The following is a 22565-nucleotide window of genomic DNA, read 5'->3' on the forward strand; positions in this document are numbered from 1 at the left end:
CTTTCAGAGCACTGTGTGTGTGTGTGTGTGTGTGTGTGTGTGTGTGTGTGTGTGTGTGTGTGCGTGTGTGTGTGTGTGTGTGTGTGTGCAAACTGCCTGGCTGCATCTTACGTCAAACAATCGAGACAGACATCCAAACACATCGTGAACCTTTTGCCTCAGATCATACTCAGAAACTGAACAAATTCATCTGAACTATTGATTATCTCATTTAGCTGCGTTGCCGAATGAGGAAGGATGACGACAACTTATATGGATGCATAAAGGTCGATAAAAGTCCTGTTCTATAAGCATGAATCACTGTGCTTGTATGGAGCACATTAGGGCTGATGTGCAGGAAAAGAACAATATTTTCAGCCCTTGCAATAACTTGTTAAATGTGAGAGCTCCCCCTATTGATGAAATCCAAGATTACAATAAAAGAACAAACCACAGATCAGCAGCTGTAATTGAGTAAAAACCAGCCTATCTGTGTACAGGAAAAAAGCAGTCTGAGAATAATCCCCGGACACAACATGCTTGCACATCATGTCGAACACTACTCCACGCGGTGCAGCATGCAGGGAGCATCAGAGTGTGAATGTTTGTGCCCTGAGGTTGATGCAGGGTGGAGAGGCTAAAGCAAAGTTGCCATGGAAACTATTGTATTTCCCTCCAGTGCCATTGGTACGGCTGACATGAGCATGTATCTGCTATTTCCATCATTATTCAACACCTCAGCGCAGTCACAGGACACACACACACACACACAGGGGAGCTGAGGAGCAGCGTATTAACAAACACAAAGGTTCTTCTATGTTCGACTCTTAAAAATATCACAGTAGTATTGCTATCATCACATCTTGGGCTATTATACATGAAACTCTCAGGGCATTGTTGATCATTTTGTTCCTTAGTCCCCATGAACATAGTTTGCCGATGAAACTAATTTCAAAGTGAGAAAATATGATACTTATCATCGTTTTCTCGCCGCACGCTCATGAAACTAGGTCATTAAACTGTACCCACAAATTCAACCCAACATGAGTGCAAAGACTTTCCAGTTTAAAGAACATGGCAAATATTACTGATGTGAGATCTAAAAGAACAAAACACAAATACACAAGCATTAGCCAAGTTTAGTCAAGCAATTACTTATTTTCCAGACGCATGTAGCAATGTCTTTATTCTCTTCACTAAGCAGAAGTTTCCATTTTGTCTTGTGCGTTGCGTCTGTTAAAAGTTAAACTGCTAAAAAAAACTTTCTGGGCTCTCGGACATTTTAATTATTCAACATCTGATGTTGTAATTGCTCTTGTAACACTTGCACTTAATTCCATTACTATTGAATTGCTTTTCTTGTGCAAAATCTCACAATCAGTAGCATTCAGAATGATAATAAATACAATTAAAAAACATTAGAGAATGTTAACTCTTCTTTTTTTTAAAAAAACAAACAAAAAAAACTAATTATAATATTATTTATATAATATGATGACATTAAACACTTCACACCCACAACAAATGCACCAGTGTGTATTGCATGGGCTGGGCTCTTGTAAATGTTAATCTCACCTCATTAACCTTAACCACTGGAATTCTTTTCTTTTCTACAAATCAATAATCCAGCTTTGTGGGAGGGATTTTGCCAGATTGAGCATCGAGGGAGATTTTGGTAAACTAAGCATAAGGAGAAAGAATCAGAGAAATCCTGGATGAAGCGATTTTTCCGATTTGCAATTTTTTGGATGCTCCCGTGCATATCAGATGGACCTGATGTGACCTGCAGCGGGCCTGTCATGATAGTCAAAATAAGAACCCCAAGTCCATGTGGATCTTGTGCCAGTGAGGCACTAAGACCCAGTGGAGGGGAGGGAAGGCGGGTGCCCCCCCCGCTGCCTCCCTGTCTGCGCTACACGAATCTGCAGTTTCTTTGGTCGCATGCTGGAGATAGCACGTGTGTGTGTGTGCAACAGTGTGGGGAGAGTGTGTGAGTGTGAGAGACAGAGCCCCTGCACTCTTTTTTTCCCCTTCCATCTCAACCTTCTGCTTCTGCTCTGTCTCTCCACCTCCAATCTTGCTGCACGAGATCTAAGAGGACGGAGGTGTGCGTTGTGTTTTTGAAGGGAAGAGGAGGGGGAGTGGGGGTGGTCAGGATGATGACGAGATGAAAGGGGCCAGGTGAGGAGGAGACACAGGAGTGCCCCTTTCCTCTTTCCCCCTTCTCCTTCTCTCTCTCTCTTGCCCTCGCTTCCTCTCTCTCTCTCTGTGACGTGGTGTGTGTGCGTGTTTGCTGTATGTGTGTGAGAGAGAGAGAGAGTGAAACAGGTCAGCTATGCTTCAGCAGACTGGACTGTGAACCTGCACAGGAGGAAGCAGCCCTTTCCAGATTGAGGTATGTCACTGAATTGTCATCACACGCATTTCCACAATACCTGCGCCACGTGGGGAGATTTGTGATTGAGTGAAAGACGGGATGCTGAAGGCGGTAGAAACTGACTCAAGGGGCAGCGTATTCTCTCATCAAATCACACATTACGTTAACGTATCCACATTAAAGGACAAGGACGTGTGAGGATAGATGTCTGGTCTCATTTAAAACCCTGTTTTTCGCTTGCATGTTGCTGCTGAGAAGTGAAAGTGCTTTGTAATGAAAAAGGACACTTGAACAACAGGCTTGTTTTCTGCTCACGGTAAACACAGTGTCATGTGCATATGATAGGGTCATATGGTTTTCAGTCAGCAGTTAGAGAGATTTCGCACAACCTTAGGCTGAAGCTTTGTATGAATTTTGTGCAGCTCTTAAAGCAACATAAACTGGGCAAGTGTGAGTTGAACGTCGCACAACAGCTTGTGCTGGTTTAGAGTCCTCGAATCTTTCTCCAGTTTTTGCCAGTAAAACTTTCATAAAGATTAAAGATCCTTTGAGAGTTTATTCCACTTCACTTTGGAGAGTTACACTGATGATAAATGTTTCCATAAAGCAATCAGGGCTGATTAGACTAAGACCCTCCAGAGGACTGCTCCACGCTTGTCTCTGCATCACAGATGAGCTGCTTTTTAAAAAAAAATTCAGCTGAAGGTGACTCTTTCCCTTTGACCGATTCAGCAAAGGCCACCTACTTATGCTTCTGTGTCTGACTGGTGGCTGTTGTGCTCGATGTGCATACGTGGGCAGGAAAAGAAGAGGTGCTTTGCAGGGATGTCACACTTGTGAAATGGAAAACTTGCACCTGCAGCTGTGCAGCATATGGAAATGTACCGAAGGCTTTGTGCTCGTTCCACGGCTTTTATAGCGCGTGGGGTTGAGCGCAGGTGAGGTTGCGACAGTAAACAGTGCAGGATCTACTTCAGTAGCAAACACTAATACGGACAGCTGAAGGTGCTCTTCTTTACTTCACATCCCTTTTAGGCAATTTTAAAATGCATACTTTTTCACTCAGAAACACATTTAATACATTACTGTTAAAATACAGCGTAGATAATTAAGAAACTGTTCAGAAGTCCTATCAGAACTTTTTTACAAAAAGAAAGTAAAACAAACACTTTGTTTTACATGTCAGGATTGCACTTGATGATCTTTTCGACCCAGCGGTGATCTGTGAGTTTTGCAGATTATTTTCTATTTCAGTTTAGATCTTCTGTCAGTTAAGGAGGGCATACGGTTTACTCTGTGCTTTGAGCCTCTCCCTGGGGTTTCAGCTGCCCTGAAAAGACACATCTGATGATTCAAAAACTCAAATATGTAGTAAATGGTGACTTATGGTTATATGCTAGGCTACAAGCAGGACTGGATCAAATCTGATAGGTTTACATTTAAGTAGAAGAGCTAAAATTAATCAACTTGAAATTAGAAAAGTTACAGAGCAAAAAAAAAGAAGGGAAAAAGTGATTTTTTTTAGGATATTAAAATCAAATGATCAAATTCTATAACTACTGCCTTTTAATCTATAATTTTGCAATTTTGTAATCACTTATCAACTGCACACGTTTTATCCACTGAAAGTCAAGAGAGGATGCTTCAAAAAATCTTCTGTGTTATACAAAAGAAAATAAATCAAATGTAATATTTGTTGTGACCACCAGTTAAAACAGCAGTTCTCCTCAGTATATTTAAATCTGGCCCTTTGTTTAGGGTTAATTTCACATTTACATTGCACATTACATTGACCAATCAGATGCCTCAGTGATATCATTGCATGATTTTTCGTTTGTATAGAATATTATTTACCTTTTAAATTAGTCTCAGACAACTAGTTTTACCTTTTTTCATTCATTGTGGCAAGATGAATCTCAAATGTTTATCTTCAGTAATACCTGACTGAGCTGGACTTTCTATTTTGTTTCAGATCTTTTGTGGTGTTGTTAGAAAGAGGACGTCTTCCTTAAGAGTTCTGTTACGCCCGTGTTTGATCATCTGCTGAGCTTTGGGCCAAGATCTATGGAAGTGAGGACCTGTAGGGTTCAAGCTGCCATGACAGAAACCACTGCCTGAGCTTCTCAGCGATACTCTACGAAAGGGGAGGATGGGTGATGGGCCCGTGAAATTCAGCGGACTGTCTCCTCTTTATCCCATCCTCTCATGGAGCGTCCTGTCACACCAAGCCCCTCCTGGAACACTTCTTTCTCCCTGTTTCCACCCTCACTGCAGCCAAACATCTCTAATGTCACCTCACCCACGACGAGCATCCCAGGTGGGATAGATTTGAATCGCTCCTTGGCACTGTGTGCTATGCTCATTATGAACATGCTTGCAGTGGTGGGCAACTTGGCTGTGATCATTGTCATCACCAAAACGCCGCAGCTGCGTAAGTTTGCCTTCGTGTTCCACCTCTGTCTGGTGGATCTGGTGGCAGCGCTGGTGTTGATGCCTCTGGGGATGCTGTCAGATCAAATCCTGGTGGACGAAGCGCTGTGTCGGAGCTACCTCTGCTTGAGTGTATGTCTAGTGAGCGCTGTCATCCTCACCATATGTGCGATCAATGTGGAGCGCTATTACTACATTGTCCACCCCATGCGTCACGAGGTAAAGATGACAGTGGGGGTGGTGGTGATGGTACTAATAGGAATCTGGATTAAAGCTGTTGTCATGTCAGTACTTCCACTCCTGGGCCGGCTGCTCCAGGGAAACCAGGGTCTGGGGGCTTCTTCCCTCCTCGTTCCCACTCAGAGACACTGCTCCCTCCACTGGACAGGTGGCGGGATCACACGCCTGGTCTTCATGGTTTTCTTTACAGTCATCTATTTTCTGTGCCCTATGCTGATCATACTGGTGGTCTACTGCAACATGTTTAAGGTGGCACGAGTAGCAGCCATGCAGCACGGCCCCCTCCCCACTTGGATGGACACTCCAAGACAACGATCCGAGTCTGTGAGCAGCCATTCAACCATGGCGGCCAGCCTCGGAGGAACTGGTTCCCGCACCACCCCTCAAAGGACCTTCAGTGGGGGGAAGGCTGCAGTGGTTCTGGTGGCGGTGGGAGGCCAGTTCTTCTGCTGCTGGCTGCCATATTTTTCGTTCCACCTTTATTCGGCTGTAGTGTCTACCTCCCCTGCTTCATTAGCCCAGCTGGAGGATGTGGTGACATGGATTGGCTACTTCTGCTTCACATCCAACCCCTTCTTCTACGGTTGCCTGAACCGTCAGATCCGCGAGGAGCTGAGCCGCCACTTGGCTTGCCTTTTCAAGCGCGCTGGGCCCAGAGAAGGAGAGCAGCTGCCCAGCCGAGAGGCCTCTATTGAGGAAAACTTTTTGCAGTTCCTTCAGGGCACTGGATGCAATCTGGAGCCCTGCAACTCTCACAGCAGAGCCAGCCTAGAGTTGCCAGAGACTGAGGATCTTCAGGAATCAGCTGTTCAGCAGCACATGCCAGCTGACTTCCACATCCCAGGGCAGATCCTTGAGGAAACCTCAGAGTTCATACAGCAGCAACAGCTGAACAATGAGCTCCATGTATCAGAGAACTGCTTCAAAACTGTACCAGAGCTGTAGCCGACTCATGTACTCACTCTTCTGCCATACAATAAGCCAATAAATATATTTAGTTTTCTTCATATTTTTTACAATTTGTTGAATTAATACATCTCTAGCTGATGCTACAAAGTGCTTTAAAGCAAAGTGAACTGTAAACACGGTATCTTCTTGGAAGAATTTAAGTTATGTAGCTTTTTTAGTGAAAGACAGACTTCAATATATCTTGTGCTTCATTTTACTTTTAGCCCAACAGTCAGATGCACTGTAGCATCACATGCTTTAAGAGCCATACGGTGTGAGGCCGCTTCTGTGTCACATCAGTGGACAAACACCGAGCCCTTGTTGTGCTTATCATAGTCCAGTGAAGTGACAAATGTCACATAAACATAAGAAGTGTGGAAACTTTGTCAAAGCAATGTTCATAGTTGTCAGTGTTTTTATTACGCACTGTTAGAGCCATTCGAAAGAACTTTTCGCAGAGTGTTTAGTTTTGATATGCATTCATTTAAATGTGGATTCCCCGCTGAATATGCAAAGACAATGCACCATACAAAGTTCATCATATCAGCCCCTCTGCCCTGCCATCTGCATTTTCGCCCTCCTGGTTATTGTTTAAAATGAATTCACCAAGAGATGAAAATTTTCTCTCATCATTGTGTATTCAGAGCAATCAGTTCAAGGTTTTACTGCTGGGTCTCTAAACCAAACAGACACTTTATAACCAATTTAACCAACAAACACTTTCATCATTAAAAGACAGCGCACCGCCCCGGGCACTCGTACGTGCACCAACAAAGTGTTTGCAGAACAGCCCGTTTGTTTAAGTAAAAGATTCTTAGTTCCTGTAGCTGTCACTGCCAGTTTGTTTAGTGAGTAAAGAATCTGTTTTTATCATGTATTTATTCCACTTGCACATCTCATTACACCAAGGAATTAATGCAAAAATGTTCCTCCATATAGAGTTTAAAATATTCATCGCGCTGAACAGGGATCATTTCACAGCTGTTACTGCTGCTGGTATTTATAATAAACAGGCTGACAGAGTATTTTTAACCATTTTCCAGGAACGTTATTATCGTGTTTATCTGTTCTTAGTCTTGTGATTATCACCTCCTCACCAAAATCATCTCACATTGGCAGACTCGTGATTGCAACCCCTCCTCCTCCTCCCCAGCCCCCACACTCAAAGAATTGCTTTAATTGTTTCGATAGAGGTGGCGTTAAGGATTTAGGCTGTAAAGAAGGAAAAACAAAAAACTGACTACAGCATTAAAACAGCTGAAATACGGCTCGGGATGAACAGATTCGCACACCAGTACTAATTACCCTGTAATGTCTGCACTGTTTACAGGTAAACACAAGGAGCTGTGTGAGTGCTCTCGTGTTTGTGCAATAAACAACCAGGGCTTGTTGTGGCTACATAGAGCACAGAGGTGTGGCAATGCTTACACATGGAAAGCTTTGCCTTTGGCCTCATTCAAACGGCAGATGGAAGACACTGGCGATACTTTTTCTGATCTCAGGTGGAATACAAACTGTTTGCACAAGTCACACGAGAAGTGACAAACGTTCCAAAGACAAATTACAAGGCACAAGTCTCTTGCTAAACACTTTCTTTCTTTCTTTTTCTTTTTTAAATACTTCCTATCTATTGCTGCCTTCATCTATTCTGGACTGCCTCATACCGGACGGACGGCAATGATCACAAGACACTAAACACAAGGCGCGCAGGAGAAGGTTCATAGCTTGCTGGGAGTCAGAACAAAAAAAGGTCTCTTTGTCAGGGAAAGGCATAATGTTCTTTAACTATCTTGTGATATGACTGTGCTGCATGTTGTTTTTCAGGCAGGGTTGCCCCATCAGCTTCTCTTAAAAAGAGCTTTAACGTGAAGCCCTACCTTAAACTTAGCAGCGACGAGCGAGTGACATACAATCACTGGCATGATGCTCAGATTTCTTCTGTGTTTATTTATTTTTTAATAATTTATTAACAGCTGATAGACTGCTAAAACCTTCCAAATGCAAAACTATTACACAATTTATTTATTTAAAAAAAATAATTTAAAACTGACTCAATTTATTTCACTTGCACTGCTGAACGGGGGTTTAATCTCTTTGGATTGTCTCTGTTTTTTTTTCTGTGGAGTATTACTTTATTATTTTTATGATACAATGCTGTAATAACTTCAGTGATATTTCCCACAGTCTGGGGTCATTACAAAACCCCTTATACCGAGAGAACATCAATCCAACGCTCAATCATCTGGTTTCCATTACTCTAGCGGCAAAATCGCCCAGACCAATCTCATTAAATGCTTTAAGCTGTCTTTCTGTGACCATCTGTTGATTGCGAGGACAGAGAAATAACCTGGTCTGAAGGTGAACTGCAGATAATATTCTTACCTTTGGGAGAATTCTGGACATCATTAAACAGAGTTTTGTTTGTACTGTAAATCATCAGTACAGTGGTGATGTTTTCCATGTTCCTCTGTGTTTCTCTTTTTTGTACTTCAGCTGCAAAGGCAGCTCCTGTTCTTAATTCTTAAGATTTTGTTTGTCTCCATGTTAAGATTTTGCTGTGTACCTCCCTCCCTCAACTGAAATCATTAAAGATGCAGCAAGAAAATTAACTTGAGTGTTGCTGGTTGAATTTGTAGTTGTAGACATTTTTTTTTTCCAGATCAATAACTGCATCAATGGCATGAGCAACCCCATCAATCATCTCCTTTCTCTCGTGCCCTCTAGGTACCTCCTGCTCTTTACCTCTGCGTGTGTCCTTGCACACACGTGTGTGTGCGTGTGTCCTTGCACACACGTGTGTGTGCGTGTGTGATGTAGGTAGGGGGTGAAATGAAACAGTAGGACAGGATGAAAGAGGAGTGACATTTTGAGTAAGGTGGGATGCTGCTATCCCTCAACAAAACACTGCCCCCATGCTGGACTTTTATCACAAATGTAGCAAAACCTGCGAGCTAGTAAGACAACACAGCCATATTGCATCATACACACAACAGACCTCATTCTCCTCATGTCATTTACCAAACACACTCTCTCAATTTGGCATCTATTTACGCTGCAGCATCCCTCTGACATGTCAGTACTGCAGCAGCTGACCTGTACAGCTGACCCCTCCACCACCCCAACATCCACCTGCAGGATTTAGGAGGTCACAGTTAGATCCACTATTTGCTCTAGAAAGACAGAGTTGTTTGCAGCTTCACCTCTGTACACCACTGCAGTGGTGCAGAATTTCAGCTTAAAATCAGTCGATTTTACAAAGACCTTGCATGAGCTGTTGAGGAATTGCAGCCATTCTTATGCTAAGTCCCACATTTTCAGAGGCTCAAATTTAACCGGACAGTTGACTGACAGGTACTTTCATGCCCAGATGAAGGCTGTTCCCTTGTTATTTCATGCCAAATGGAGCAGGCATAACATCTGAAGTTGATTCAAAGAGTTTACTTTGTTTTGTTTTTTATAGCTGTCACTTTAATGTTAATTATGAGACCTAAAGAGTGAAGGAAATCATCATTAGGCTGAAAACCCCCCAGAACACCATCAGAGAGACAGCAAAAACCTACAATGTGATGCATTGTTAAAAAGAATGAATTCACTGATCAGTGTAGCAACACTAAATAGCCTGAAAGACCACAGAAGATAGCTAAAGTGCATTAGGCCAAAATTCTTTTCATTGTTTAAATGCACAAATTTCACAAATAATGTGAATACGAATAAGAATAGATAAGAATAAGAGTAATTTATTCTAACAAGGGGTAAAGACTAACTCATTGCAGCAGCCCATGCAAAACATGCATGGTTACTCAAGTTATAATTATTTTTATTATTTAAAAAAAATATATATATACACATATTAAACTAAAACTAAAGCCACTACTATGTTTTAGTAATGTTTAATTGCTTTGTGTATGGACTATACAACACCGTAGCTCGTAAGGTAGCAGGGGACTTAGTTCCCCTCTTTGTTTATTTGTTATCCTAAGTTTATATGTTAATAGGCCACATGCAGCACTAGTTACTGTAAGCTAATTTCTTTTTCATATGCAAATACATATCAGCATATCCCCTTTCTGTATTCACCAGATACATCAAAACACAGAGGACACAAGCATCATCTGAGGCTCCACCACAGCTTTCTGATTATTTTAATTTTCATACACTCTCGTGTGCTGCACCCCATTGGACAGAGAGACTCATAGCTTTAATGTCGAGCAGCAGCGGGAGCCTCCTGCAGTGCACAGAAACAGTTCAAACAGCCTGACCTTTCGATAGGCTACAACACGCCCAGTGAAAGTGCCCAGGGACTGATGCCAACATCAAGTCAATGTGACATGATGGCAGCATCCCACACCTGCACCCAGTGGCCCACTGTCAGTGGGTGTAGTAACGAATTGCCTCTTATAAACCAAACATTTAAACCGAGGCCTACGAGCCTCTAAGCTCTGACAAACAGGCTCACAGCTACTAAAAAACAAAGTGTAGGTCAAACAAGAGCTCACACGAATTTCTCACTTACTTCCCAATCCTGACTTCCCTGAAATCAGCTGTTGCCCTGGTAACCTGTGCTGATGACAGTGGTGTGAAGTTTGTTTGGCAGCAGGAGCTGGAGAAAAACGATATTTTATAAAAGGTTATTGCATCATTTATAAAAAACAAAACAAAACAACCAAACATTAAATTGTCCCTCTTAAAATACATGTCACATATAAAATTATTCTTAGAATGGCACCTATGTTTTTTTTAAATAGTCTTTTAAAAGGGTGGTAGATATAAAATTCTAATTATCTTTGGTTGCATTAGGACACGACAAAGAAAGAAAAAGGTTAGTCCACTGACATAAGTGTAATTCTTTTAAATCACTGATACCAGTAAATATTATCTGCTTCCAAATGTAGTGAACTTTTTAACTGCTGAGATTTCACAACAAAAGGGTCAATGAGCTAATCCAGATGGAGATAAAAATGACCAGGATTGTCACATCAATCCAACAAACATAAAACACTGGATACATCTCTGTCACTCATTTCACGTATTTAACGTGTAAAATCTTAATTCTAAACATTAGCTTAACTCTGCTAATACTGCTGCATTTAACCGTTCCGATAATAAACGCGCACGAACCTCCAGGCTCATTGAAAGGTGTGCCCCCAAACTATTTCCTGTTCAAAAAGTCAAAGTTATATCTAATAGCTGGAGGAAACCGTTTTTTGAGCCCCTCAACCTCTCTGGGCAGGCACAATATCATACAGACTGAATAAAGGTTAATTGAATTCCGCATTTCAATGCGCTTCATTCGTGAGTCCCCAGAGGGCGCAGTCACACCACACAAAACTCTCCTGCCTGTACTTCAGAATGAGCTACAGAGAAAACTTGCAGACTAGCTTCACGTGGTCTAAACATTACAGCTCAAAGCTTTAAGAAGTAGACTACATTTATTTAGACGAGCATTACTTCTGGGAACACAGGCAGAAATAGGCTACATAGCAGGTTGAATGGAGTTGACTACATTTCCCATCAGCCCCGTGGTGAGCGTCAATTTTCCCTTTTCAGCAGGGTTTTCTTGGTCCGCAGCTGGATCAGCTGGTTGGACGCTCCGCTGTGCGGCAGTCACTTTTTGGGGGGCGAAAAAGAACATTTGGTAGTTTTTATTGGACTTTTTCACCGGAAACGCTGGATTTGGCTCCTGATTTTCACACAGTTTTCATAGTTACTTTCTTTCTTTTTATTTATATGATTTTAGCTGTAAGTGCCGATAAATTGGATTAAAGTATTTTATGATTTGAAAAGTTATATTTGATAGTCTCCTGGTAGTGAATGGCCAGGAGCTGTGCGAGCTCAGCAGCATCAGACTGTGGGTTTAGTTGGACTGAGGCTCCTGTGCCAACGCCTTTCCCCCCTCTCTCTCTCTCGGCTTCGCCCTGCGTTGGGGAACTTCAGCTCACGCCGAGCTCAGAGCTCGTTGGACGGTGTTTTCAACTTATGAGCTGCTGAAACCACAGTCCGTCGCCTAAGAATTAGTTTGAAGGAAAAAAATGGGGTGCACGATCAGCGCCGAGGACAAAGCTGCGGTGGAGAGGAGTAAAATGATTGATAAAAACCTGCGAGAAGACAGAGACAAATCCTCCAAAGAAGTGAAACTACTTTTACTCGGTATGAACTTTATTTACAGTCTCTCTCTCTTTTTTTATGTACAGCAGATGTTGTGTCATCACACGACTGTATGAGAAGTCCACTTTTAATATTCACTTCTTTAGTGTGGGATCGTTTTAGGTTTTAGGTTGACTCCAAACACTCCTCCCTCCCCCTCCTCCTGTCAGCTTTAAGCAGCTGCGGCTCATCGCTTCTCCTCTTCCTTCAGAAGTAAACCAGATGTTGGTGGTGAGAGGGCAAATGCAAGTCCTTAGCCACCTCACTGGTTTTCAGTCTGTGTTGCATTGCTGAAATTGGGAGTACTTGCCCAGAGCTGACAAGTGTTGTCACTTGCCTCGGGTCTGTTTTACATCAGTGCTTACAGATTTAGAGCTGCAGGTAAAAGCTGGTCTGGGGTCAGTCTGTTCTGGTACTTGAGAACAAGTGCATTTAAAATGAATTGTATTGGAGCTTCTGAAAGAGCTGAGCTTGACATTATCACAAGTTCATGGACAAAAGTGTCCACCTGTGATGAGCTGTGCTGCACTGACAATCTGTGCATACAGCCTGCAGCCACACCAAGACTGATATGCCTGCATATGCAGTTAAATGAATGAGCAACCCAATCAGTTAATCCGCTCATTATTTAAGGTCTGCATATTTTTAGTGTTCTTCACCTTAGTCATTTCTAAATGTAGTAATTTAACTTCTTTTAGAATCGTTTTGTCTTTAGCCAAAGCAGTTTGTTGCTGTGGTGAATTTCACGCAGAGGATCCTGCCGACCACACAAAAAGTCAGGCCTTATCTTCACAGTGTGTGCAGATTTCAGCATGCTATAACTGTATGCTGTATTGTTACACTGTCACTGTGGATGTGGGGTATTAAATTAGCCCAGTCTAACAAGGCTTAATGTTTTTATTCTCTGTGCCTGTGGATGTATTTCATGGTGTAAATGTGTAAGAACAGAGAAAGATCCTGTAATTGAATATGATGTCTGTTAAAATATTCATGTAAATACCATCAGACTTGCCTAAACTTGAGACAACAGGGTAGATTCTTTTGTTTTCCATTCTGGAAAAAGAAGGAGAACGTCAACATCAAAAAGCTCCATTAAAATTTTATGGTCTGTTGATCTGGGCCTGCCCAGATTTGTGGTATTTTGTTTCTAAACTGAGCAGAGAGACGACTCCGTGATATTTTTTGTGCCATCTGTTGTTTAAAACAAAAACAAAAAAAGACTTATCAGTGCAGAAAGTGAACCAACCAGACAATTAAACATCCTTTACTGTGTTTGACCTTGCCTAAAGTATTAGTATAACAGAAAATATCATATCGTAAACGCTCCCAGATGAGCAACATATTAACTTTGCTGTTCACACTCATACTGAATGCTAATCGCTGTCATTTCAACATAATGAACTATATGTGAAGATAATCACAAGAATATGATACAGAGATTTAGGAATGGGCGTAAACCAAAGAAGAAGAAGAGTTATGGGTCGTAAAACTAAAGGAGAGAGGTGGAAGATGTTGTTTGTCACTATATGAGACCGCTGTCTAACACACAGTTTTATTCACGTAACAATATCATACGTAACATACCATTCTTTAGGTACACTTTGCTAGTAGCAGGTATAATCTCCTGTTTTAACTCTTCATGCCACAGATTCAACAAGGTGCTAAAAAAACATTCCACAGGGATTTTGGTTCACATTGACATGACAGCATCACACGGCTGCACATTCATGATGTAAATCTTCCTCCACGTCCCAAAGGTGCTCTGTTGGATTGAGATCCGCAGACTGTGGAGGCCATTTGAGTGCAGTGATCATTGTTATGTTCAAGAAACCACTTTGAGATGATTTGAGCTTTGTGAAATGACCTGGGGTGTTATTCTGCTGGAATGACCAATCAGAAGATTTGTACACCGTGGTCATAATGGCATGGATAGAGTCAGCCACTGTACTCAGGAAGGCTGTCGCGTTTAAACAAGTGTGAAAAAAAGTGTGTCAAATTCTGACCTTACTGTCTGAATGTTGCAGCACAAATTAAGACTCATCATCATTTTTCCAAACTTTTATTGTGCAATTTTGGTTAGGTCGTATGACTCGTAGCCTCAAGTTCCTGTTCTTAGCTGACAGGAACGGCACCCGCATTGGTGTTACGCTGCTGTAGCCCATCTGCTTCAAGGTACAACATGTTGTGTATCCAAACGTGCTCTTCTGCATACCTTGATTGTATCCAGTGATTATTTGAGTTACTTTTGAGTTGCTTTTCTTATCAGCTCTAAACAGTCTGACCTTTCTCCTCTGACCTTTTGTATCAACAAAGCATTTTAGCCCAGAGAGCTTCCACTCACTGGATATTTTCTCTTTTTTGGGCAATGCTCTGTAAACCCTAGAGATCATCGTAAAGGAAAATCCCAGTAGATCGGCAGTTTCTGAAACACTCAGACCAGCCAGTCTGGCACCAACAACCATGCATGACGTTCAGAGTCACTTAAACAACCTTTCTTCTCTATCCTGATTCGCAGTTTGAGTGTCAGCAGGTCATTTTGATCATATCTGTGTGCCTAAATGCATTGACTTCTTGCCATGTGATCAGCTGATTAGATATTTTTGTTAAAGAGCAAAGTGGCCAGTGAGTGTTAATTTCGTCACGCAGCAGGATGCCAGAACATAGCGCTGTTTGTAAATTACAGTTTTTAATGATGGTGGAAAATCTCCCATTAAAACTGTAGAAAGTGTTTATTCATGATTCAGCTTGGACAGTTCAAAGGAACAAATGAATTTGTCAATTACTGTAACTGTGGTGGTAAATCAGAAAGATAATCAAAGGTAAAGATATTGTCTGTGATTTTTTTTTGGAGCGATAAAAGTGTAACTTAATACCCTGAAATAACGTTTTGTTTTTTAGGCACCACCCACTTAACCTCACTTAACATGAATATTTTCCACTAACAGGAACTGCACTGTGTGAACATTTGCGGTTGTTGATCAAGACTGAGATGATTTTCATGCTTCTCTATCTGATTTCCTGCTTTTCCCCCCCTTGTTTGTGTTCTGGGTCACATTCTGGATAGAGGCATTTTTCTCACAATGAGGCAGCTTTTCCATCAATGTGCTGTCCTTTGTGTCTGCAATGATTTTTTGTACCTTGATTTAAAAGATAAGACAGAACTAAACTCTGCCAGTAAATCTACTTACTGTATTTTTTGAGCCACTACTGCCTACAAGTGTTAGGTTACCTTTTATTTTTTCTCCACCGTTAGGTTAATAGACTACAGCATGGCTGTTGTTTGGGAAAAAATAAAGCTGCTAGGTTAAAAATAGATTCCACATGAAGTCACATATGTGGGTTTTGGATACACACAAATCCTACCAGCAGATATACGAGGATTGACTTCAGGTGGAAAAATGTGGCGCTATAATACTAAATTCAGGCAAAACTCTTACTGTATGGAAAGATTTATTGTCAAATTTTGACCTCAGAGATTTTTCCAGGCAGTGCCCTTCACTCCCTGTCTGTACGGGAAGAGGAGAGTTCATGGGAAGAACAAAGAGGACTTCAGCTGCTGTGCTTTATTCAAAACCACAAAACCTTAGAGCCAGCTAACCCATCCAATGAACAGTCTCCTATTTGACCACAAACAATGATTCATAAATTTTTTAAAAAAAAATCTGCATTTCAGATTGTTGTTAAATGAGGCTTGGTTTGGAGTCTAATTCCTGCCTGTGTTTCTGGCTCCCTGTGTAAAGTTGGTTTTTTAACTGGCAGCAGGCCATGCTTGACAATCAGCCAAAAATGCCATGAATGAGAGAACTGGTTGCTGACAGAACTGAGAAGTGGGATCAACACACTTTGTCTTCTCCCCTCTGTCTGATGAGCCCGATGAGCATAAATCTCTCTGGCTGCTGACAGCTTAACCAAAGAATTCATGGATTTTATTCTTGCTGGCCGTCCATCTGAACACGATACTGTATTCTGAGCCTCCTTGACAAACTTCATCTGCTGTAGATTCCTGACTGGCAATGGGAATGTGTCTCATTTTGAGGGATTCATTGTGTTAAGACAATGGAGCTTACTGGGTGTTTTAACCTCCTAAGACCCGAACTCTTCCATTGCATGCATTTTTAATTTCTCTTTGATATTTGGGCTGATTGAGACCTGATGAATGTAAAAACAAACAATTACCAGATTTTTTTTACCTAATTTTTGTTTCTAAGAAAAATGAGAGCCACAAATGAGGATATTAGTTTAAAATTTTGATAGAACAGTAGCAGTATAATGTCCTCGTAAGTGGATATCAGGCCCTGTAGAGCAAAATCGAGTATTTTGGTCTAAATAACCCAAAATGTGATGTCCACATATGTGGACACCAGGTCCTAAGAGGTTAAGGAAGAAAGCAGTCGCCCATATTTCAAAACATTTAGTTACATTTACAATAATCTTTTTACTTTTCTTTTCTTTTTTTAAGTTAATGTAACCTTTTGTGAAGTGACTACAGAGCTCAGATGACGATGACAATATTTTCCCTGTTGGCTTCTCCCCTCACTCTCTCACTGGCGTGCCCTCATCTTTGTTATATTCTGTGCAACGCTTATTGGGAAGCTTTCTCAACACTTACACTTACACATGAAATTGTTTTGACTAAAATATTATTGTATGCACCTTACGTGTCTTTTGTCAGGTCCGCTCACACGTACACTGAAAAAAAGGCCATGTTGGATTTACTTGATTCAATAATGGACATTGGTTGCACACAAACGTTTTGCTTTGGCAGAAACTTAAACAACTGAGGTAAACTTATTCATAGTCAATAAACCTGTGCATTTTGTGTTCATAAAACGTGATTGAAACATGTTTAGATGAAGTAAGTTGAGCTCTTGGAATATTTTAATCCTTCACAATTTTGTCATTTTATTTCAACACTATTCAATAACCTTTACCACAGTACTACTTGATCACTTAAATACTACATGTTGACTTCATATTACATAATGTTCAACAAAGTCTAGAGTCTGGTTAACATAAAAGTTGAATCGGTCTACAACAACTCCTCCTATATCCTGGTTGCAGGGGGGCTAGGTTACGAGGCATGGTACACACTGGACAGCTCACCAGTGAATCACATAGAGACAAACAACCGTTTGCATTAACATTTATGGTGAATTTAGAATCACCAATCAACCTAAGCTAACTCTTGTAACTGCATGACTTTTAACTGTGGGAGGACACCAGGATACCCAGAGAGAAATCAGTGCAAACTATCCATATTGTGGATTTGAACCCAGGACCTTCTTACTGTGAGGCAACAGCGCTAACCACCATGTCACCAATCCAGGCTGGACATAAGTAGGAAAGCTATGATTTCAAGGCTTGATGCGGAATTTTCTGTACGTTTTTGTCCTTGACATGCAGGTTAAAACACAATAAAAAGCAATAGCATACACGTTGTGTGTGTGTCTGTAGTTGTCTGCCTCTTGTAACTCTAGTGATTTTCTCCAAAAGTTGATTCTGTTCATCTGGACGTAGCGTTTTGTGGGAGAAACATTTCGTCACTCATCCCACAAAATGCTACGTCCAGATGAACAGAATCAACTTTTGGAGATTTACTTTCCTGGATGACTGAGAATGCATCAAGACGTTCTAGTGATTTTCCTGCAGTTTGAAATCTCATGTGATCTTGTTAATGTTCATGAGTCCAGCAACTAACCACTCTTACTAGATTGTATCAGGTCATCTCAACAAGAACAAATTAAGTTGTTGAATTTCGTACACATCCTACATGATTTAATTACGTTCAAGATAGAAACATGAAAATTTTGTGTTCAAATTACAAGGTAGACTTTTTTTTAATGTAACAACCACCCAATTTACTTCTTTCGGTTTACCAAAAAAAGTAGAGGCAGCTGGTCGACTTGACTGAGATGGATGCCTTCCTCAAACCACGATCCAAAGCGTGCAAGACTGAAATCCCTTGCAGTGTCGCAAGATTTAACATTGCTTTAATTTTATTGACTTACTTCACTCGAACATGATATGAAAAATTTAATCTACCCGCTCTGCATATTATGTAGTTTCTACACTATATAGTTACACTTAACTTTAAACCATGAGGCAATTGTGCTAAATACACGCAAGATGCTTACATAAATCCAAGAGCTGGCCAATCCCTTTTTTTCAGTGTAACATGTGTAAGAACAGGTGCAGTCAGCTGTAAAAAGCAGGAAAAGGTGGCTCTAGGTGACTGAATAATGTTCGTCTATGTATGTATGTATGTATGTATGTATGTATGTATGTATGTATGTATCTATCTATCTATCTATCTATCTATCTAACTAATATAAAAAAGAGAAAAGGATCATCCCCTCTCATACTGCAACATTGGATTTGAGCCAGAAAACAAGTTTATGTTTGTTATTGGAGGGGATGGGGGGGGGTCAACTTGCTGACATCCTGTTTGATTCATATTCTGTATTTTTATGGCCTAACTGCTCTCAAACGCCCAGACCAGCGTGATATCTGGGACTGTCTCTCCAGTGGAAAAACACAGTTTCAGCCAGAAGCGTGACAACTGTTTCCTGTTTGGGTGATTATTGTAGAAATACTATAATGATTGTTCATGTGAAATCCCTCCCTACTCATCATCATTACGGTATCATTTATTATAATGGAAGCTTGGTGCGGCTTTGACATCACCACTGCCATCAGTTCATTGTTTGTCGCAGATTCCCACTATTTTGAATCAAGTGCACCAGCTCATCGAACGACTCACTGTGCTCCTTCACTGTTATCTGGGCTATTACGGTTTGCAGTAAGCAGTTAGCGTCTCATTCCTCTACATGACGTTGGTGACTGTCTATTTCCGGTGATGAAGGAAAACTGAATGTGCTCACGCTGAGAAACTGCTGAGTGGTGCAGCCAGTTGATTTCGAGCAAGTGAGTACTACATGACTCTTTGCACTCCCCCCAGGGTCCAGTTTGGTTTCTGAAATTCATCACAAAGAAGCTTTTTTCCTGGTGGTTTTGGTGCAAACATGCCACACACTGTGGGATGTATGATTAAATGAGATGGGATTAAGTTCAGCTGTTATGAAAAGCTGGTGTGATCCATGTGACAGGAGACTAGACTGTAAGACATTCTGTAGTAGCTTTCATGTTTGTATTTATTTATTTGTTTGCCTTCAGTAAATACTGTCCATTTTTGCAGGTGCTGGAGAATCTGGGAAAAGCACAATAGTTAAGCAGATGAAGTAAGTTACAACTTGTGTATCAAACGCCTTCTTCCTGGAAGAAACCTTTATTTATTTATTTATTTTATTTATTTATTTTCTACATTGGTGAAAGACAGTCCCAGCTCCTCGTATAGCTGCAGCACATTTTTATGGGAAAGCAGATCTGGAGCCTCATTGCGCTCCACTCAGGGCCTTTGTGAATAACATTTTAAACAATGGCTTCAGAGGCCGGTTGTAGCCTGGCAGGGCCTGAATAGAGCCCCCCAGTTCCCACATTAGCCATGCTGTATGCTCAGTGAAGCTCAAATTCCAGCATTAACGACAGTACAAGCATTAAACTTTCCTAATGTGCAATTTGCCCCACATTTGTTAAGGCCACATTGTTAACACTGTCAAATATTTACACGAGCTCTAAAATCCTGTTTGGATTTTGTGTCTGTGTCAGGATCATTCATGAAGATGGCTACTCAGAAGAGGAGTGCAAGCAGTACAAAGTGGTCGTGTACAGCAACACCATCCAGTCCATCATGGCCATCATCAGGGCAATGGGCCAGTTGAAGATAGATTTCGGAGACGAGGCGCGAGCGGTAAGCTAACTGCACTGGGTCGACATAAAAGATGACGTTCAAAGAGAGAATTTTACGATGTGAGCAGTTATTCGTGTTGCCAGGATGACGCTCGCCAGCTGTTTGCCCTGGCGAGTTCAGCAGACGAAGGGGTGATGTCCGCAGAGCTGACCAGCGTGATCCAGAGGCTGTGGAGCGATGCTGGAGTTCAGGCCTGCTTCGATCGATCTCGAGAGTACCAGCTCAACGACTCGGCTGCATAGTGAGCACTCACTTCTCCACATAGATATTAGATGAGCTGACACACAGATGACTGCAGTCATAACACAGTCAATATAAATCGGTTTCTCAAGAAAAGTTTTATCATTGCATTTTCTTCGTCACCTGGAGTGTGACAGCTTTGACTAAAAGCTGCTCTCCTGCTTCATGTTTGAAACACAGAAAGGCAAGATGTGTCTTGTTCCTCGAAGTCCTGTGTCGGCTTGTTGCACGACGGACTGCATTCCTGAAACAGGGCGAGAAACGAAGGAGAAACAGGCAAATGGAAATTGCAGCCCTCCGCTTAAAGGCATTTGGGCAAAACAGTTTGTTATTAAAGTGAAACTCAGAATGAGAACACCTGATGGGAAGTTTGAGCTAAATATAGCTTAGACTTTAATTACCAATCAGACGAGGATAAAGCTCAAGGTTCTTTTGTGCTTCTGTAGCGTTTATATCACACTCGTCCTGAAAAGAAAACGTAGCGTAGCTTAGCGTGAAGGACACACTCTCTTTGTTGTCAAAACAGGCGGGCTGTCATGACTCTGTGTCCACACTATGAGAAAAGAAGAGCCTGTAGAGTTAGACTGTTTATACTCAACCCAAAAGGAGTCAGTGTTTATCATCCACGAAAATATGAGCCCATATTTAGTATCATTTTGTGGCGTCCTCAGATGTGTGCATGCAGGATGATCTCCGCATGACCAAACATTTGTTACTCTGCATTAAACTAGCATTTTTGGAAATATTTGGCAATAAAAGAAAACAAACAAACAAACATATCATATGTATGTACAGATTTTCAGCAGAGTATTCAGCAGATTCTGTTGTGGAAAGCCTAAAAATGTATTTTACACCCTGCTGAATGCATACTACTTCTTTTCTGTCCCTCAGCTACCTGAACGAAATGGAGAGAATCTGCCAGACAGATTACATCCCAACTCAGCAGGATGTTTTGCGCACACGTGTGAAGACCACCGGGATCGTTGAAACTCACTTCACGTTCAAAGAACTCAACTTCAAGTTAGTACAGCTTCATATTGCTCACAAAGGGCCTCCTTTGGGCGACTTATTGAGCAGCTCTTGTCTATACTGGTTTACTATATTTATAAACATTTACCTAGATGTCTTCATTGTAGACTCAACAGAGCAGTTCCCAACACAGAGAGCGGATTCTACTTCAGGAAATAAGGACTATTTTTAGGCTTTTCTTGTTTATGTTTTTTATGTAAATTGTAATGGTCGAGTGCAAAAAGACTTCCCTGTGTGAAACAGTTACATAACACAAAAAGTATTTGTGTTAATTAAAGAGAGCAATGCCCTGTACACTTCGCAATTCATCCTGCTATTTCAATCAGCAATCACATCATCAGTAAACACTAGTGGGCTTGTTCCAGCGGCACCCGTACATGCCCATGCCATAACACTGCCTCCACTCTGTTTGACAGAGGATGTTTTATGTTTCTCTCCATACTTTTTTCTTCCCATCATTCTGGGACAAGTTGATCCTGTTTTCATCTGTCCAGAATTTGTTTCCCGGCAAAGTCTGTTCTGCTCTTCATGTTCTTGAGTGTAACCAGTGGTTTGCACCTTGTTGTAAACCCTCTGTTTTTCCATTCTTAAAGGTGTCTCTCAATTGTAGACCTTGACAGCTAGCTTGTTAAAAGTGTTGCTGACCTGTTTAGATGTTGCCAAATGTTTGGTTTTTTTTTACCATGGAAATAACTCTGTCATTGTGCACTTTAGTTGTGACCTGTTTCAGGTCTTTTGGTGTCGCTGAGCTGGCCAGTCCGTTCCTTTTTTTTACAAATAAAAAGGCTCGCTTTGATCCTATATCTGTATAATAATAATTACAACAACAACAACAACAACAACAACAACAATAATAATAATACATTTTATTTAAAAGTGCCTTTCAAAACACTCAAGACAACTTTACAGAACAAATAAGACAAGCATAAAAACAGGAAATGAGCACAATAATAAAACAAAGTTTAAGAGCATGGAGTAGTTATACCGAGTAGGCTATCTTGAACAGGTGGGTTTTGAGGGTGTACTTAAAAAGGGGGAAAGAACTGATGTATCTAAGGTCAGGGGGTAAGTAATTCCAAAGTCGAGGGGCAGAGCAACTAAAAGCCCCCCCACCCACCGGGATGGGATGGAGATCTGTACCAAGTCAGAGAGATATGGTGGGGAGAGAGAATGAATAGCCTTAAATGTGTAGAGGAGTATTTTGAAATTAATGCAGAGTTGAACCGGGAGCCAGTGAAGCTGCTTCACGATAGGGGTGATGTGGTGAGCAGAGGGAGTCCTAGTAATAATACGGGCAGCAGAGTTCTGGATACGTTGAAGTTTGTTGATGAATATACCCTACACACACATGTATATGTATAATATATATAT

At 41.3% G+C, this 22565-nt stretch overlaps 2 protein-coding genes across 2 annotated transcripts in view; both read left to right on the plus strand.

Moving 5' to 3' along the window:
* The first annotated feature begins 2315 nt into the window (after nucleotides 1-2315).
* On the plus strand, nucleotides 2316-5971 carry gpr61 (G protein-coupled receptor 61). Its single transcript, XM_005732848.2, has 2 exons — nucleotides 2316-2374; nucleotides 4329-5971. The coding sequence occupies exon 2, from the start codon at nucleotides 4562-4564 to the stop codon at nucleotides 5969-5971; it is 1410 nt and encodes a 469-aa protein (XP_005732905.1). The 5' UTR covers nucleotides 2316-2374; nucleotides 4329-4561.
* Nucleotides 5972-11363: 5392 nt separating this feature from the next.
* gnai3 (guanine nucleotide binding protein (G protein), alpha inhibiting activity polypeptide 3) overlaps nucleotides 11364-22565 on the plus strand; it is an 18248-nt gene continuing 7046 nt past the window's right edge. Inside the window, exons 1-5 of the mRNA XM_005732849.1 lie at nucleotides 11364-12121; nucleotides 19314-19356; nucleotides 19784-19925; nucleotides 20009-20166; nucleotides 21057-21185. Of these exons, the coding sequence (XP_005732906.1) occupies nucleotides 12004-12121; nucleotides 19314-19356; nucleotides 19784-19925; nucleotides 20009-20166; nucleotides 21057-21185 (590 nt within the window). The 5' untranslated portion in view covers nucleotides 11364-12003. The remainder of the gene's footprint in view (nucleotides 12122-19313; nucleotides 19357-19783; nucleotides 19926-20008; nucleotides 20167-21056; nucleotides 21186-22565) is intronic.

Source organism: Pundamilia nyererei, unplaced genomic scaffold, assembly GCF_000239375.1.
Source record: "Pundamilia nyererei isolate P.nyererei 1_Seehausen unplaced genomic scaffold, PunNye1.0 scaffold00049, whole genome shotgun sequence".
Classification (NCBI taxonomy): Eukaryota; Metazoa; Chordata; class Actinopteri; order Cichliformes; family Cichlidae; genus Pundamilia; species Pundamilia nyererei.